Source organism: Perissodus microlepis, chromosome 7 (genome assembly GCF_051167445.1).
Source record: "Perissodus microlepis isolate ML-2025 ecotype Zambia chromosome 7, ASM5116744v1, whole genome shotgun sequence".
Lineage (NCBI taxonomy): Eukaryota > Metazoa > Chordata > Actinopteri > Cichliformes > Cichlidae > Perissodus > Perissodus microlepis.
This window is the reverse complement of record NC_140467.1, coordinates 58,912,484-58,929,459: the sequence shown is the minus strand read 5'-3', so window position 1 is coordinate 58,929,459 and position 16,976 is coordinate 58,912,484. Positions and strand designations below refer to the sequence as shown.

The 16,976-nt window shown below is 38.9% G+C and overlaps 1 protein-coding gene across 1 annotated transcript in view; it reads right to left on the bottom strand.

Annotated features, from left to right (window-relative positions):
* The window catches only part of spon1b (spondin 1b), a 123,322-nt gene that overhangs the window by 78,735 nt on the left and 27,611 nt on the right, over positions 1-16,976 (bottom strand). The window contains exon 4 of the mRNA XM_084936286.1: positions 624-697. Within this exon, the coding sequence (XP_084792412.1) occupies positions 624-697 (74 nt within the window). The remainder of the gene's footprint in view (positions 1-623; positions 698-16,976) is intronic.

The window sequence follows — 16,976 nt, the reverse complement described above, 5'->3', positions numbered from 1 at the left end:
TATGAATCACCAAATTATTAAAAAAAGAAAGCCTCACTTGACATCTAAGATATAGCAGGATGACTCACAACACCTAACTTACGTCAGCAAATTGAAACAGGGCGGCTTGATTGGCTTGCATAATAGCCTGGAAAATTAGATTTCGGAGAGGTAAGGAGGATTTTATGAAAGTAAAATTCCCCTGAGATTAAGTTTGAGAAACCACTCGTCCAGGCTCTCTTTTTTTATTGTACAATAAATGTGTGCATCAGAGCTGAGAGAGTCCTGACGCCTTATTGTCTCGCAAGAGCGCAGTGTTTATCAGGCTGGCTGTGAGCTTTAGGAAGCTAGAGTGCCATTTTTCTCTGCAATGAAATCACAGGTAGCATGAAAGCAACGGCTGGGCTCTGCAGTGAAACAGAAAGCAATATTTAAATTCCCATGACATCCAGGATTTGTTGTCCTTACAATTTTCCCCAGCTGGCTTTGTTGGTTTGAGATTTTTTTAAATATGGTATGAAATAAAGGGAGGTAATGTGCTCCAAAGACGGAGGGGGGGTAAACTACACGTAGAGCACAGGACACTAGCAACATGATACGCAATCAAGGATGAAAAGAAAGACTGGATGGGCAGCTGTTATTACCTTTCTCGCACAGTTGAACGGTGAGAGAGCCTTCATCCTGGAAATAGATGACTCTCTTCTGGACAATACTCGCCCTGGAGACACAGAGAGACATGTAGTGAGAAAGGCAAAGAAGCAGAAGAAAAGTGAAAGAAAACGGAGAGAAAGTTTGATTGTAGGAGGAGTGCAATAAGAGTAGTAGATGGTTAATAGGTGACCGCAGTGTTTTTTCCACTACGTGATCCATTTAATCTTCAGCGGAAGGGGGAGGGTAATGGGCTCCACATCTTTTTAGAGGAGCAACGTCCTATTCTCCAAACCCCATGATACAGTCATCCTGCTGCAATATGAAATGTATCACAGCAATCATGCCCATGGACATGAAGAAGAGAGAGCAGGGATTACAGTCAGAGAAGGAATATAGATCTTTCCATGGATTTTAGATGAAGCCTGGTTCTAAGTTATGAGCTAATACTGGCTGAAAATGAAACTCCCCCAGTGAAAATAGGCTGTTTTACCGGTACTATTTACATTTCTCTTCAGGAGAAAGGAACTGCATCACTCACACTGCACAGATAAAACTCTGTGTGCTCTGGCACTGCTATTGAATCTCTGAGGAAAAGGACAGGAAAATAGGATGAAGAAATTGTTGGAAGAACACTAAGGCATGATGGTCTTACAACACTTTTGCAATAGATTTGCAACAGTTATATAGAGTTCGAAATCATTCCTATGCTCTTATATATTTAGTACAGCTTTTCATAGATGAAAAATTGACTATCACGAACACCAAGCTGATGCCATTACATTTGCAAACTAAGAGTTAAGACACGGTTTATCCTTGACAAACTTGTTCTTCCCAATAAAACTTGCTAAACTTACTTTTCCAATGTCTTGGTCTCTGGAAGGGCATCTATCTCACACTGGGTGTGTTTTCACACAGCTAAACTATTGGTCTGTGAAATGGTCCAGTGCAGCATAAAAGGACATCTTCATAGGCAGGAACAGGTCAGAACAGATCAACACATGGTTATGGTTAAAGAAGCTCTCACACAACCTGCAAGTGACATTTTAAAGAAACTGTTCTGACCAAGGTGATCATTAACTGGAATAATTCACAAGACAGTTTTAAAGAGCATAACTTGCCAGAAAAAGCCAAAAAAAGATATCAAAAAGTTAAGAAGCATAACTGCTTTATGTAGTTTATTATGAGAGGATAAGAAGGTTAATTATCTCTCTCCAGACAAACAGATAATTGAATAAACAATGTTTATGTATTATATAAATTTTATATATAATTAAATAAATCACTATAGTTTTGCTCATCAATGGCTTTACATACATATAATAAATGTACTCGAAGGAACCAGTTGCCAAAAAGAATGAGACACATCATTTAAGACACACTATTCTTGACTTGAGAGGCAAATAAATTAAAAAAATAGATATAATTAGGCATATTGTTGACAACAGGTCATTGTTAACAAGTACAGAGTAATGAATATCAATGTCAAATTTCAAATTGGATTTAAATATTTGACTGCAGTAACTCTGATTTTCTTCCTCTGCCAGAAAACCAGAAAATCTTTCTGGTCAAATTTTGAAGGACAGGAAAAAGAATGAAAACTGCCTTGATGATCTTGAGTCCTGTGACTTTGCAGTGCTTTTTCAGTAATTCATGTTTGTATTGCTTGCACATAAAAGAAATCACTGGATTAGTTATAAGTTATAAGCTTCGTATTTTTTCTCTGACTAAAAAACCCCAGAACGACCACATTTTAATGGAAATTGTGGAGGCTTTTAAATTATAAAAATGTAATTACTTGCATTAAGTTTGTGGGTCTTTTCTTTAATGTCTGATTTTAGTGTCTTGGTTTTAATATCTGCTCGTTAGGTAGGTATCAATTTGGGGATTTGGATTTTTTCCCTCTAAGCTTTCCACTCGATATCCATAACGTTAACAACGTCATTTAAATTTCTCACTAAATGCAGCCATTTTTCATACCTCTTTCATACATTAAAAAAAAGGTCTAGCAGAAAACGAATGGACGGTATGTTACTGCTTTGCATTAACCTCTTCCTAACCAGGATTAGTTTTGTACTCTCCAGCGAGGCTTCAACAGAGACGCAGAGAAGTGGTGCAGAATTTGAGAAAAACAAAAAAAGTTTTTGTTTTGTGTGTGTTCAAATCCCCCCACAGCCCCACAAATATGATTTTCAAAGGCCAAACATCACACACACGTCAAGAACCTCATAAAAGCAACACATGTTGATTGCATAGATTGTCCTGAGAAAATGAACCAACTTGATTGTGCATTATGGGACTGAAATTATACAAGCTTCCCCCTACACACGGAGGTAATCAAGCTTCAGTCATGAAGCCTAAGGTTCTGCAGATATTATGCAATTACACAGCATACACCCATTATTATCCTAAATAATGTCTCACAGTAGCAGGAATTTCACAGCGACTCCACCTCATATTGTAGAGAGACATAAACGGAAAGAAAGTGAGCTGAACAACAGTGACGGTGGAGACAGAGGAGGGACGGGCGATATTAAGTAGGAGTTATCGGTTATATTGCTCCTATAAATCTTACACAGACTGAATGGTGCAATATACCCTACAACACGGGTTGACTGCCTGGGCATGAAATTGAAAAACAAAAGTGAAATATGCTGACTATTATTTAGGCGCCCTTGACAGATTTAAAGTAAATGTGTTAATAATTTGACTGGCATTAATTATCAGTTGGTTAAATGTATAAACAACAATATATCTGATAATATGAAAAGATACATTTTAACTTGCCTCACTTTATAATATCCTCCCTCTACTAGACGTACATCTTCAGTGCAATCAAGTCTGCATGTGTATTCAATTTAGTTGCAAAATTTTATCAATTTCAGGCCAGTGCAAGCTCAGAAAAGAGCACTAGAGATGTGTGGGTGGAAACAAGTTGTAACACTGTTGCTGCTTTTCCCGCTGGTCCTAAAAAGGTCAAAGATTACCAAATACAACATTCCAGCAGTGTACAAATAGGGGCTATATGCTAGAAAACACACTATAGGCACCGGATGAGAACTGTTGCAACGTATCTGCTGGACAATTTATGCAAAACGCTAAAACTACTGTCGGTAGCTGAATGATGACATTTTTTCAACGTCAGCTGTTTAGTTAACACGTGTAGTTCTGCTGTTCTTTGCGTACCACAATTATTAACACGCCTTACATGCAGGTGGCACAATAGTGTCAGCCTTTGTCATACGTTTTATGTGAATAAAACATTTTTATTTTTTTTTTAATGGGAGTGACCTTTTAAGTCTGGACTCCTATGTTACGGCCTTTCTAATGATCAACAGTCTCTTTCTCCCTTTATGTTGCTGAAGGTTTTTCCCTTTTCTTATCTTCCATGTTGGGTCTTTGTTCATTCTTGGCTCCCTTTCAGGCTACTTCCAGTTTTATTTTGAAGTTTAGGGCATCCACCTCTTCTTTATTACCTTTCTCTTCCTAGTGCGTTTTTTGTCCGTTCCCTGCAGCCCCATAGGCTGTCTACTGAACTACCTCTTATTTTTGCATTCCCCATTGAGTTTAGTTCAGGCTTCCTATTTGTAATTTCTCTTGTTTTTCTTTGGTTTTGTTTTGTTCTCAGGTTTTTACGTCACCTCTGTGCAGGTTGTGTTTAACACCTTTTGAAATTAGGGGCAGTCTGCCTTCTTCCTTCCGTGTGGCTCATTGAAAGATGATTCTAACACCATACTGGCAGTTGTGAATACTGCAGAAGTGAGCATTTCTGTTAGTGAGAAAGTTTTACTTATGGGTTACACATCCGCTGACCTTTAAGCAAAAAAATGAAGAAAAAAAAATCACTGATGCACACAGTCTGCATTTTTGCTACAGTTTCCAGCCTTCTATACTCCTGTCTGGCATTTCCTTTTCCTTCATCTCTCTTCTCTTCAGGTTTCTTATTAATCATACTTCTAATGTCTGCTCACTCTTCTTCTGGGAGGCTTTCGTTGGTGCTCCCCGCTGAATCTTTGGTATGCTGTTTCGATTCATGTGGGGAGAGCCCCAGGTGGCAAAACCAATACATACAACTGTGCAACTGTTCATACAAAAATATCAATTTCACTGCATGACAAATGCTCAATAGAACAATAACAAACAACACAGAAGTAAGGAGAGGAAACTCAACTTAGATGAAAAGATCAAGAATCAATTATCCTGTTCAGTTCTACTCTGAGCATTTATTCAACTATAAGCAAAAACTGTGTATGTGGAGGAAACAATCCAATAAAATGTAAGGCATAAGTTACATAATGATGCAAATAGGAAGCTGTTAATTGATGGACAAGGATGAGAGTGAATCCATAAAAATATGAATTAACCATTCAGTGCTTGTTCTCTTTTATTAAACGTTTGACGAAATATCGTTTTGTAGAAGAGTAATTATGTTACAGTTTGCAGATAAGCGATTATGAATTGCATTGGGTGCACCAGGAATCAATTTTTAATTGTATAAGGCTGCATTTGTTGGTTTGTTTAAAGTGGAAGTGAAAGAAAAAAACATGTCTGTAAATTGAGTTCAACTTAGTAATTTAAAGGGTAAGAAAAACGCTGGAGGGCATGTCAAAGTGGGTAAGTTCATTTCATACACTTAACTCCACAACTCTAATGCCATCATTATGTTTTATGGGGACCTCTGGCCAATTTAAATGCTCATTGTATTAATGAGAAATTAAGTGTTGTTTTTGAGCTGTGTGTTACACGAAGCACATTACAGCGAGGATCGTAACTGAAGACGATCCTTGACTGCACTATGGTGGATCTGGTGAACTCAGGGAATAACCAAAAGGAAATATATAAACCATTTTTTACTATAAATTTCTGAATGGGAATTATTTGCAGTCCATCTAATTGCTGTAGCAAGTTGTTAATACGGGGAGTTATTGTGATGTCAGGATTCACCACTGCCTGCCTGTGGTGCTAGCTAAACACAGGGGGGTCCAAAACCCCATGTGAGGTCAAACAGTCCAGCAGGAATCAGGGACAAGTGTGAAGGTTGAATAAACCCACCAACATGTTTGGGCCTCACAGCAGTCAAAGCAAGAATCAATCTAGAAATAATCAATTTCTTTTTCTATGAATGTATTTGTTTTAGTATTCTGAGAACCCCAACGTTAACAAGAACTGTGTTTTTAAAGGCTGGCCATACTTTAAATAGTCTAGTTTTATAATCAGTGAAAAAGCATTTTCTCTCGTTTCTCAGAGAATCAGGACACAAGAGTTTAAACTCTGCTGTCAAACAGATTCAGTGCAGTCAGTCTCGTGCCATCACTGAGCAAGCAGATGAATTGTGGCCTCATCCCCTTCCTGGAGTCCTTCCACTAACGGCTTAGGAATACTGATGGAAAGATCAGGCAGGAGGTCAATGTGAGGTGACAATGTGATGAACAGATGGCTGAAGGGCAGAATTGGAGAGAGGAGGGAGATGTTTAAGTGTAAACCTGATCAACAAAGTGATCAACCCCCCATCTTCCCCCATGCACACTCACTTTCTCTCATTGCTATCCATCTCTCTGTCTAGCTCAGCTCTCGGGGGAAACGTTTCCCAACACTAAAAGATTTTTCAGGAGTTTGTAAAGATTAAAGAACAGATTCAGGCTGAGCTCATCAGAGCTACAGAAGGACCTTAGTGACCTGGTGTGGAAAACAGACAAACACACACATACACAAACACATATCCTATATCCACAGTTATTAGTATACAGGCTCCTCACTCTATAGAAAGCTAAAAGTCCTAACAAGGCAGAAATATGAAAACCTTTCTCCTCAGAGCTCTCTTCATAACATGCAGCAGTTGAGTCTGGATGATGCTTTGAAGATGCGGAAAAGGAGGGGAAATGTGGGTGGCTCACCATTATTAAAGTAATCTGATATGATTTGACAGTTTCCCTACAAAAAAAAAAATGCAATCAAGTCATGTTTACTACAGTCTCAAGATATAAACAAAACCCTGTAAAGCCAAGAGTTTTCATCTACTGAGGTTTGAAGATCATTTCGAAACGACGAGTGCTCTAGTGCAGTGAGTTTTCTTTTGATAGTTGATGATAGTTTATGTGGATAGATTAGGAGCTTTGCTTTTTGGTTCAAAAGATGGAAATATTACCACCAAAAGAAGAAAACGAAAACCTTAAAAGTTACAGAAACTACGGCTTGCGGCTCAAATAACTACATGTCATACATGAAAAGTTGTAGTGACAGCTTTTTGCTGTGTCGGCGGGGGAAATCACTAAAGCTCATCTCAAAAATCATTGCAACATAAAAATTTCAGGGCTGAGAAACAGTTAAAAAAAATAACCAAATCAACTTCAAAAGAAACTCAAACTATAATTAAAAATTCAAATTCTATGTAAACTTGGAGCAGTAAGCTTTTTTTGATTTGGGTGTGATGGGCTGTGGGTTCCTTGGACTGTCTCAGAGAGAGCGATGTCTTATTGTCAACAACATCACTGGCTGAAACACAGAACTGAGTAATTCCAGAGATGTGTGAATTAGACCATCAGAAGAGTTGCCGTGGTGACAGGATGTGATGCCTGTGGGTTTGTTGAAAACTCTGGCAATTGGAAGTTTTCTGGCACATCTCCTTTGTGAAAACAACAGTTGTTCAAGTTTCCAAATCAATGATATTTTGATTTTTGATTCGTGTTTTGCTCTAAGTTGGTGTTGGGAAAATCTTATTTTTATGACATCATGATTATCAGGACTGAGCATGTGGCTCATGTCATCAGCAAATGGTCAAAGTTGATCGGTACAAGCTACGTATATACATATAGCCCTGACTCACTCAGCAATATCATGGTTTTAATTCTTTGAGTAAATAGAATCTGATATTTTATATTTGCCAATTATTCGACCATGAAAGAAATGAAAGCTAGAGGAATAAGCCTGTTATCAAAATATAAGTAAAAGGCAGATCATTCAGTTGCTATAATCTCTTTTTTCCACTGAATTATCAGAAAACAGATAAGGCATGCAGCAAATCAATGCTCGTTTCTCTTCCACTGCATTTCAGACATTAAAGTGATGCATTTTTGCTTTTGAAATATTCTCTTATATTCAAGCTCAAAGTTGGCTATATAACAAAGTTGTTGGGAAAAAATGTTTCAAATTGATAAGGTTATTTTGGTTGTAGTGTTTAATGGATTTCAAATGTGTTTTTCATTCTTGAATGTAGTTTCCTCCTGTACTTATGAGCAAAAATGCATTATGAGCACAAAAAAGATGTGGGCTACACCGTTACCTTATTTTTTCCAGCATTTTTATATATAAAGCAGAGTCAAGAGCCAAGTCATAGCTTTTCTCAGATTTGACCAATTTATATATTGAGCCTGCACACAAAGTTAGAGAGACAAGTTTTAGATGGTTTTGGACGTGTGCAAAGGAGGGATAGTGAATATAGGCCTCCTAATAACAGCAGGATAAGAGGAAGACCAAAAAGAAGATCCATGAACTGAAGGAGGACATGCAGAGCGTTGGTGTGACAGAGGAGGATGCTACAGATAGGGTGAGATGGAGGCAGATGATCCACTGAGATGACCCCTAAAGGAAGCAGCTGAAAGTAGAAGATATTGATTGAATATGCTTTATTTTTAAAGGGCACGTATTATTCTCCTTCCTAGCGCCATATTTTCATTCGTGAACTCTATTTTTCGATGAATCACAGTTCAAAATAAATGATAATCTCAACAAATAAACTTTATTTTCTTATGTTAGACCTCAGCACAGCTCTTCAGTTCATTTTCTGTCTAAAAAAAGTATTTTAGTTTCCTTCCCCAGCTCCCTTCATGCCACATTGAAGGCTTGAAGGGAGGTTTCCCCTTCTAAACAACAGGTTTGAACAACAGATGGGTAAGGGTTCTGTCCCTGAGATGAGCACGTGAGGGATGTCCACTCTCACTGACATTATATAAGGTCCAGAGTAGTAAAACCTTACTAACTAGTGACGCTACTGTTCTCATTTATTGCCAATGGATCTTGATTTTTGACATTTCAGAAGATGTCACATGTTCAAAGAAGCAACTTGCTGTTAAACATAGTGGAACTTTAATAGTAGCTGCTAGGACATATTTTTTAATCGGTAGTGACCAAAATAAACTTAAACTACCCAAACTATAGGGATAAGCCGTTATACTTACATTCAAAGATTGTATATAGCGGATAGGGTATGCACTCATTTATATATTAATGTAAGGTACATATAAATATTACTTATTTATATTTAACAAAACATCCCTAAATTTAGGGAAATGATAAAAGGGATACCTTTTGGATTTGAATGTATGAAAGGGTCACGGCCTCTGTAACTGACCACTGACCATAAAGAGAAGTGAGACATTTTAAAGCACACATTGAGTGCAGATCATAGTATGAGCAAGCCTGTAGAAGCTGCTATGTAAAGCTTTTGTCCACCCATACATTTCTAACTATAGCTGCTTTCACACTTGCACAGCCACCCCATACTTTTCTTACATTTCCCAGCAGAGCTTCTCTGCGCTCTCTAACAAGGCAGCACCCTCGCCTAGACCAACAAGAGCATTTTCCATTTGTCAGAATGCATCTAATGGGAAGATGTCTACATGTAGGAAAGGGCAACTTTGGACGATGTCACAGCATAGTTCAGGATGTCCTCGGATTTTGAAATTCTGCACAGCTGTTCTCATATTGTCATCACAGATAAACATGAGTTAGTCCAACACTAAAAAAACAAAAACGCAGCGTTTCCACCAGAGCTAATTCTGCTCAGTGATAAAACAAACTTACTCAACAAACGTTGGCAAAATTAATATTCAAACATTTCCTCTTTTCAGGCGTTCAGACACTGACGATGGTAGACACAGTTTTGTGCTTTATATAACACTAAGTATATAGTGTATACAAATAGTTTATTTATAAAAGTGCTATACTTGTAGTATTAGAGCCAAAGCATTAAAAATAAATACAGTGAAGCTAAATATGCAGTAGAAAATAACGCATACAGTGCCTGTGAGGGTTTTTTTTACAGCTTGTTTCCCTCAGCCGGAGGCTACACATTGTTTCCAGACAGACAAAAAAGCCAGATGAATGACGACAACTTGACCAGTTGAGGGGGAGGAGGGCAGGCCTGACGGTACACTACCTGCCTCCAGGAGAGAAGTTACAGACAGTTGTTGTTAGTTCCAGTGCCAGCGAGAGCTGAGACGAGCAGGTATAGCACATGATAGAGAGCGCTATTTAAAAGCTGCAGACATGTCCTGCTTGCCAAGAAACCGATGAGCGTGTTTAACAGCCGGCTTCTTTCAGGTGTTCTCAGCTCACACATTCCTTCACTGTGTGAACTTTAGAAAATCGCTTCTTCCAAGTTTCACAAGCAGCAGCGATGTCAGGTATGGACATAGCAGTCGTGATAACATGAATATTTTCATCATTGCCTAATCAGTACAGTTTTTACTTATCATTTATTATGTAAACTCTCAAAATTTATTATTATATTATTGACTGAGTTTGCTATTACTATCCACGCCACTGTGGCTACTATTGTTTTTATCACGTGAGTCTGTGTGTGTAGTGTGTAATTCAATTCAATTCAATTCAATTCAATTTTATTTATATAGCGCCAAATCACAACAAAAGTTGCCTCAAGGCGCTTCATAGATACAGAGAAAAACCCAACAATCATATGACCCCCTATGAGCAAGCACTTTGGCGACAGTGGGAAGGAAAAACTCCCTTTTAACAGGAAGAAACCTCCGGCAGAACCAGGCTCAGGGAGGGGCGGCCATCTGCTGCGACCGGTTGGGGTGAGAGAAGGAAGACAGGATAAAAGACATGCTGTGGAAGAGAGACAGAGGTTAATAACAGATATGATTCAATGCAGAGAGGTCTATTAATACATAGTGAGTGAGAAAGGTGACTGGAAAGGAAAAACTCAATGCATCTTGGGAATCCCCCGGCAGCCTACGTCTATTGCAGCATAACTAAGGGAGGATTCAGGGTCACCTGGTCCAGCCCTAACTATATGCTTTAGCAAAAAGGAAAGTTTTAAGCCTAATCTTAAAAGTAGAGATAGTTTCTGTCTCCCGAATCCAAACTGGAAGCTGGTTCCACAGAAGAGGGGCCTGAAAACTGAAGGCTCTGCCTCCCATTCTACTTTTAAATACTCTAGGAACAACAAGTAGGCCTGCAGAGCGAGAGCGAAGTGCTCTAATAGGGTGATATGGTACTACAAGGTCATTAAGATAAGATGGGGCCTGATTATTTAAGACCTTGTATGTGAGGAGCAGGATTTTGAATTCAATTCTGGATTTAACAGGAAGCCAATGAAGGGAAGCCAAAACAGGAGAAATATGCTCTCTCCTTCTAGTCCCTGTCAGTACTCTTGCTGCAGCATTTTGGATTAGCTGAAGGCTTTTCAGTGAGTTTTTTGGACATCCTAATAATAATGAATTACAGTAGTCCAGCCTGGAAGTAATAAATGCATGAACTAGTTTTTCAGCGTCACTCTGAGACAGGATATTTCTAATTTTAGAGATGTTGCGCAAATGGAAGAAAGCAGTCTTACATATTTGTTTAATATGTGCGTTGAAGGACATGTCCTGGTCAAAAATGACTCCAAGGTTCCTCACAGCGTTACTGGAGGCCAAGGTAATGCCATCCAGAGTATGAATCTGGTTAGATACCATATTTCTAAGATTTTCAGGGCCGAGTACAATAACCTCAGTTTTATCTGAATTAAGAAGCAGAAAGTTAGCGGCCATCCAGGTCTTTATGTCTTTAAGACATTCCTGCAGTTTAACTCATTGGTGTGTGTTATCTGGCTTCATGGACAGATAGAGCTGGGTGTCATCTGCATAGCAGTGAAAATGTATGCTATGTCTTCTAATGATGCTGCCTAAGGGAAGCATGTATAATGTAAACAGAATTGGTCCTAGCACTGAACCCTGTGGAACTCCATAATTAACCTCAGTGTGTGAAGAGGACTCTCCATTTACATGCACAAATTGGAGTCTATTAGATAGATATGATACAAACCACTGCAGTGCAGTACCTGTAATACCTACAGCATGTTCTAATCGCTCTAATAGGATATTATGGTCGACAGTATCGAACGCTGCACTGAGGTCTAGCAGGACAAGCACAGAGATGAGTCCACTGTCAGAGGCCATAAGAAGATCATTTGTAACCTTCACTAAAGCTGTTTCTGTGCTGTGATGAGCTCTGAAACCTGACTGAAACTCTTCAAATAAACCATTCCTCTGCAGATGATCTGTTAGCTGTTTGACAACTACTCTTTCAAGGATTTTTGATATGAAAGGAAGGTTGGAGATTGGCCTATAATTAGCTAAGACTGCTGGGTCTAGAGATGGCTTTTTGAGTAAAGGTTTAACCACAGCCAGCTTGAAGCCCTGTGGTACATAGCCGACCATTAGAGATAGGTTGATCATATTTAAGATCGAAGAATTAATCAATGGCAGGACTTCTTTGAGCAGTTTTGTAGGAATGGGGTCTAAAAGACACGTTGATGGTTTGGAGGAAGTAATTATTGAAGTTAACTCAGAAAGATCAATTGGAGAAAAAGAGTCTAACTTAACATCAATGGTACTAAGAGTAGCTGTAGATAATATTACATCTGTGGGATGATTACTGGTAATTTTTTCTCTAATGATAAAAATTTTATTTGTGAAGAAGTTCATGAAGTCATTACTAGTTAACGTTAAAGGGATGGTTGGCTCAACAGAGCTCTGACTCTTTGTCAGCCTGGCTACAGTGCTGAAGAGAAACCTGGGGTTGTTCTTATTTTCTTCAATCAGTGATGAATAGTAAGATGTTCTGGCTTTGCGGAGGGCTTTCTTATAAAGCAGCAAACTATTTCTCCAGGCTAAATGATGATCCTCTAAATTTGTGACACGCCATTTCCTCTCCAGATTACGAGTCATCTGCTTTAGGGTACGTGTTTGAGAATTATACCACGGAGTCAGGTACTTCTGATTAGAGACCTTAGTTTTCACTGGAGCTACAGTATCCAGAGTCGTACGTAGTGAGGAGGTGAAATTATTAACAAGATAATCAACCTCTGTTGGGGTAGCGTTCAGATAGCTGCTCTGCTCTGTGTTGGTACAGGGCATTGAAGATGATAACAGTGGGTGGATTATATTCTTAAACTTAGTTACAGCGCTTTCAGAAAGACATCTACTTTGATAAAATCTACTCTCCACCGCTGTGTAATCAATTATTGTAAATATAAATGTTATCAGGAAATGATCAGACAGGAGAGGGTTTTCAGGAAACACTGTTAAATGTTCAGTTTCTATGCCATATGTTAAAACAAGATCTAGAGTGTGATTAAAGTGGTGGGTGGGTTCTTTTACATTTTGAGAGAAGCCAATTGAGTCTAATAACAGACTAAATGCCATGTTGAGGCTGTCATTTTTAGCATCTACATGGATGTTAAAATCACCCACAATAATTATTTTATTTGAGCTCAGAACTAAATTAGATATAAAGTCTGAGAAATCAGACAGAAACTCTGTGTAAGGCCCAGGTGGACGATAGATGATAACAAGTAAGACTGGTTTCTGAGTTTCACAGCTGGGGTGGACAATGTTAAGCATCAGGCTTTCAAATGAATTAAAAGTCTGTCTTGGTCTTTCATTAATTAATAGGCTGGTGTGAAAAATTGCTGCCACACCGCCCCCTCGGCCTGTGCTTCGAGGTTTCTGGTAGTTAGAATGACTCGGGGGTGTTGATTCATTTAAACTAACATAATCATCCTGCTGCAACCAGGTTTCTGTAAGGCAGAGTAAATCAATTTGTTGATCAATTATTAAGTCATGTACTAACAGAGACTTGGAGGAGAGAGACCTAATATTTAATAATCCACATTTCACTGTTTTACTCTTTGGTTCAGATGTGGATACTGTACTGTTCTTTCTTTTTGATTGTTTATGTTTAAGTTGTTTGTTGCTGGTTTTTAGTTTGTTTTTTGTCTTTTTGGAAGCTGACACAGTCTCTATGGAGATGGGTTTTTGGGGGGGTAGCAGGAGGAGAGAAGCTGCAGAGAGGCGTGTAAGACTGCAACTCTGCTTCCTGGTCCCAACTCTGGATAGTCATATTTTGGGGGGTTTAATAAATTTGTCCATATTTCTAGAAATGAGAGCTGCTCCATCCAAAGTGGGATGGATGCCGTCTCTCCTAACAAGACCAGGTGTCCTCCAGAAGGTTTGCCAATTATCTATGAAGCCCACATCGTTTCTGGGACACCACTCAGACAGCCAGCAATTTAAGGAGAACATGCGGCTAAACATGTCACTCCTGGTCTGATTGGGGAGGGGACCAGAGAAAACTACAGAGTCCGACATTGTTTTAGCAAAGTTGCACATCGATTCAATATTGATTTTAGTGACCTCCGATTGGCGTAACCGGGTGTCATTACTGCCGACGTGAATTATGATTTTACTGAATTTACGTTTACCCTTAGCCAGCAGTTTTAAATTTCCTTCAATGTCGCCTGTTCTGGCCCCTGGAAGACAATTGACTATGGTTGCCGGTGTCTCTAGCTTCACATGTCTGAGAACAGAATCACCAATTACCAGAGTTTGACCCCCGGCGGGTGTGTCACCGAGTGGGGAAAAACGGGTAACGGGTAAAACCAGTAAGGGGGCCCACTGACCCCGACACTTTGAGCCCCTGTTTTGTGATGGCACGACGTGCATCTGAGGTGTTTAGTCAACAGTGCAATAATATCATTTTAAATTTCCATCACTTATAATAAAACAAAACTAGATGCTGGAATCAGAAAAGTTATTAATTGTTTAGTTTAGTTATTAATTGATTATTCAAACTGTAATTCATCAATGTTGATTATTATAGGACTGTAGTTACCATAGAAACCGCTAAGATCTGGCAGTTGTTTCAAGGAAGCAAACCTACAGTTCAATCAGGTTAGCTACAGTAATCACACTCATAACCTCAGACATACTCCCTTACATGCACTACAGCTCGAAACTCTGATGGAGTTTTATAATTGACAGTTTGAGTAACAGACACGATTTTTATTCTCTTGGGAGTTTCTTTAAAATTAATCTGAAAGTCTGACAGACTTTAGAAAACAAAATAAAACAAATAAATAATATGTTGTTCAAAAAAATTAGAGGAACACTTTTTAGTCTGAGTATAGCGACAAATCAATTAAATTTCTGGGAATTTGATCGGCTCATTTAGGTAGCAGAGGCTGTTTTTAATCCGTTTCAGCTGTTTTTGTGTTAAATTAAAAACAGGTGCACAAGAGGGGCAACAACGAGACAACCTGCAAAACGGGAGTGGTTTTACAGGTGGAGGACACTGACATTTTTTCCCCTCCTCATCTTTTCTGGAAGGAGGCCGCAGGGAAGACCCAGGACACACTGGAGATCTTTCTAAACCTGTCAGTTTACTGGGTGTTCACTTTCCCAGCAACAAAGCACGCAAAATACAGAAGTAAATGTAATAACAATTAAGTACACTACAATAAGAACAAAAAAGGCTTCCCAAAAAGTGTTAAACCTAAAGTAACATAATGAGACAGAGCTAAAAAAAAAAAAAGAAGCTCACAGAGAAAGCCTTTTCTTTCTTGGTCTGTTTGCAGTTAAGACCAAAACAGACAAACAGAACTTGCTTTTGTAACAAACGATTAACATCTCCAAAGCACTGACCCCTGTGTGTTAGTTTCTTCCTTGCAATGCAAGTTTTTCTTCTAGCAACCTGTGCGCTGCTGCTCATGTTCGGTGTATAAAACACAAAGCAACTATTCTTATAAAGTTTGAAAGCAGCTCTTGCTTTTCACCACTATATTTTTTTTAATAAGAAGAAATAAATATATAAACCTGCAGCTGATTTTGCAATTTAAAAAAACAAAAAAACAAAACAAGCCCCTCTTTTTAAATGCTACAGCTGTCACTAACAGCTTTATCACCCCCCTTGCAAAAAATTATAATTGCAATGATTCCAAAATAGCAGGTGCTGAAGTTGGCATCGAATGAAATACACAATCCCAGAGGCTTTCTCCAGCACTGAAACGACCAGTGGACTCATAAGAAGCTGTATTTGAAAGTGCCTGGAATGAGCCGAGAGACATGTGTTTGACGTTGTGGACTGACAGCATATTTTTTTCTCCAAGCAAGTGAATGCTGATTGGGATGAAACAGATCGCAAGATAAAGAGAGGCGGAGAGAAGAAGAGCATTCCCACAGTGGGATGAAAATGTGTAGCTCTGCTGTGAAGATTGCTAGAAGAAGTGAAGTTGTGCGGGGTTTTTTTGCCACTCTCAGAATTGGCCAGGGTAAAGCTACATGATTTAAGACAGCTGCCTGTGTTGTCCACTAAAGCGGTGTTTTATAGCGCAAACCTACTGCAAAGTATCTCCTTCCTGGCTGATGTGAATCTGCTCCTCGACACTGTGAAAAGCATCACGGGAAAAACAGAATAGATCCGAACAAAGATAACATGACAGGCACGTACAACAGCAGAGAGCAGACCGTTAAGAAAGAAGGCGAAGTGAGACGAGGAAGGCGAAGATGTTAAATGAAGTAATACTAAATCTCTATCTCGCAGCTGACAGACAAAAGTGACAGAAAAACGAGGTGAATTTGCATAGCAGATGTTCCACTACATAGGGCTAGATTTATTGAACCGGCAGACACTGGGATGGCTATGTGCCATCTGTCATACAGCAAAAGCAGATAAATTAAAAGTAACAGCTGTGAGTATACGGTGGCGGTGAGGGCAAGTTATAGCAACTCGCTCAGTGGAGGAAGAGATGCATGTCAGGGAGGTTATTCCCTTTGGGAAGTCGGATTGAAGAGATGGAAACAAGCGAGAGAGAGAGAGAGAAAGCTAAGAAAAAGAAGGCATACCTGTGGAGAGAAGAGGAGAGAGGCAGACGCCTTCAGAGGTGTGCTCCCTCTGAGTTATCTCAGTTTATCATTTGTATTCTTAAGTTGTCAAAGAGTGGCTCACAGCTACATATTGCCATAAGTCACTGTAGCTGTCTGAGCTCACACATCATTTGTTTTTTCCTCGCACATGGCTTGAATTATACGTCACACTCCATCATGTATTAACGGGAAGAGCTATTTGTTTTCTGAGAATATTAAATTTGTAGAAGCATAAAGTGTAGCCATTGTGCATAACAATCATCCCCTTCTTTCACTAAAATCAGCTTTGTATGTTCCCGCTGTTTCTCTCCCATAATTTTCATTAAATTCTAGAAAAACAACTAGCCTTTAAAAAAATGGTCTAATAATAATAAATGCCTTTGATTAGTTTGAATCTCAGACAGAAACATTTTTTTTCCTTTT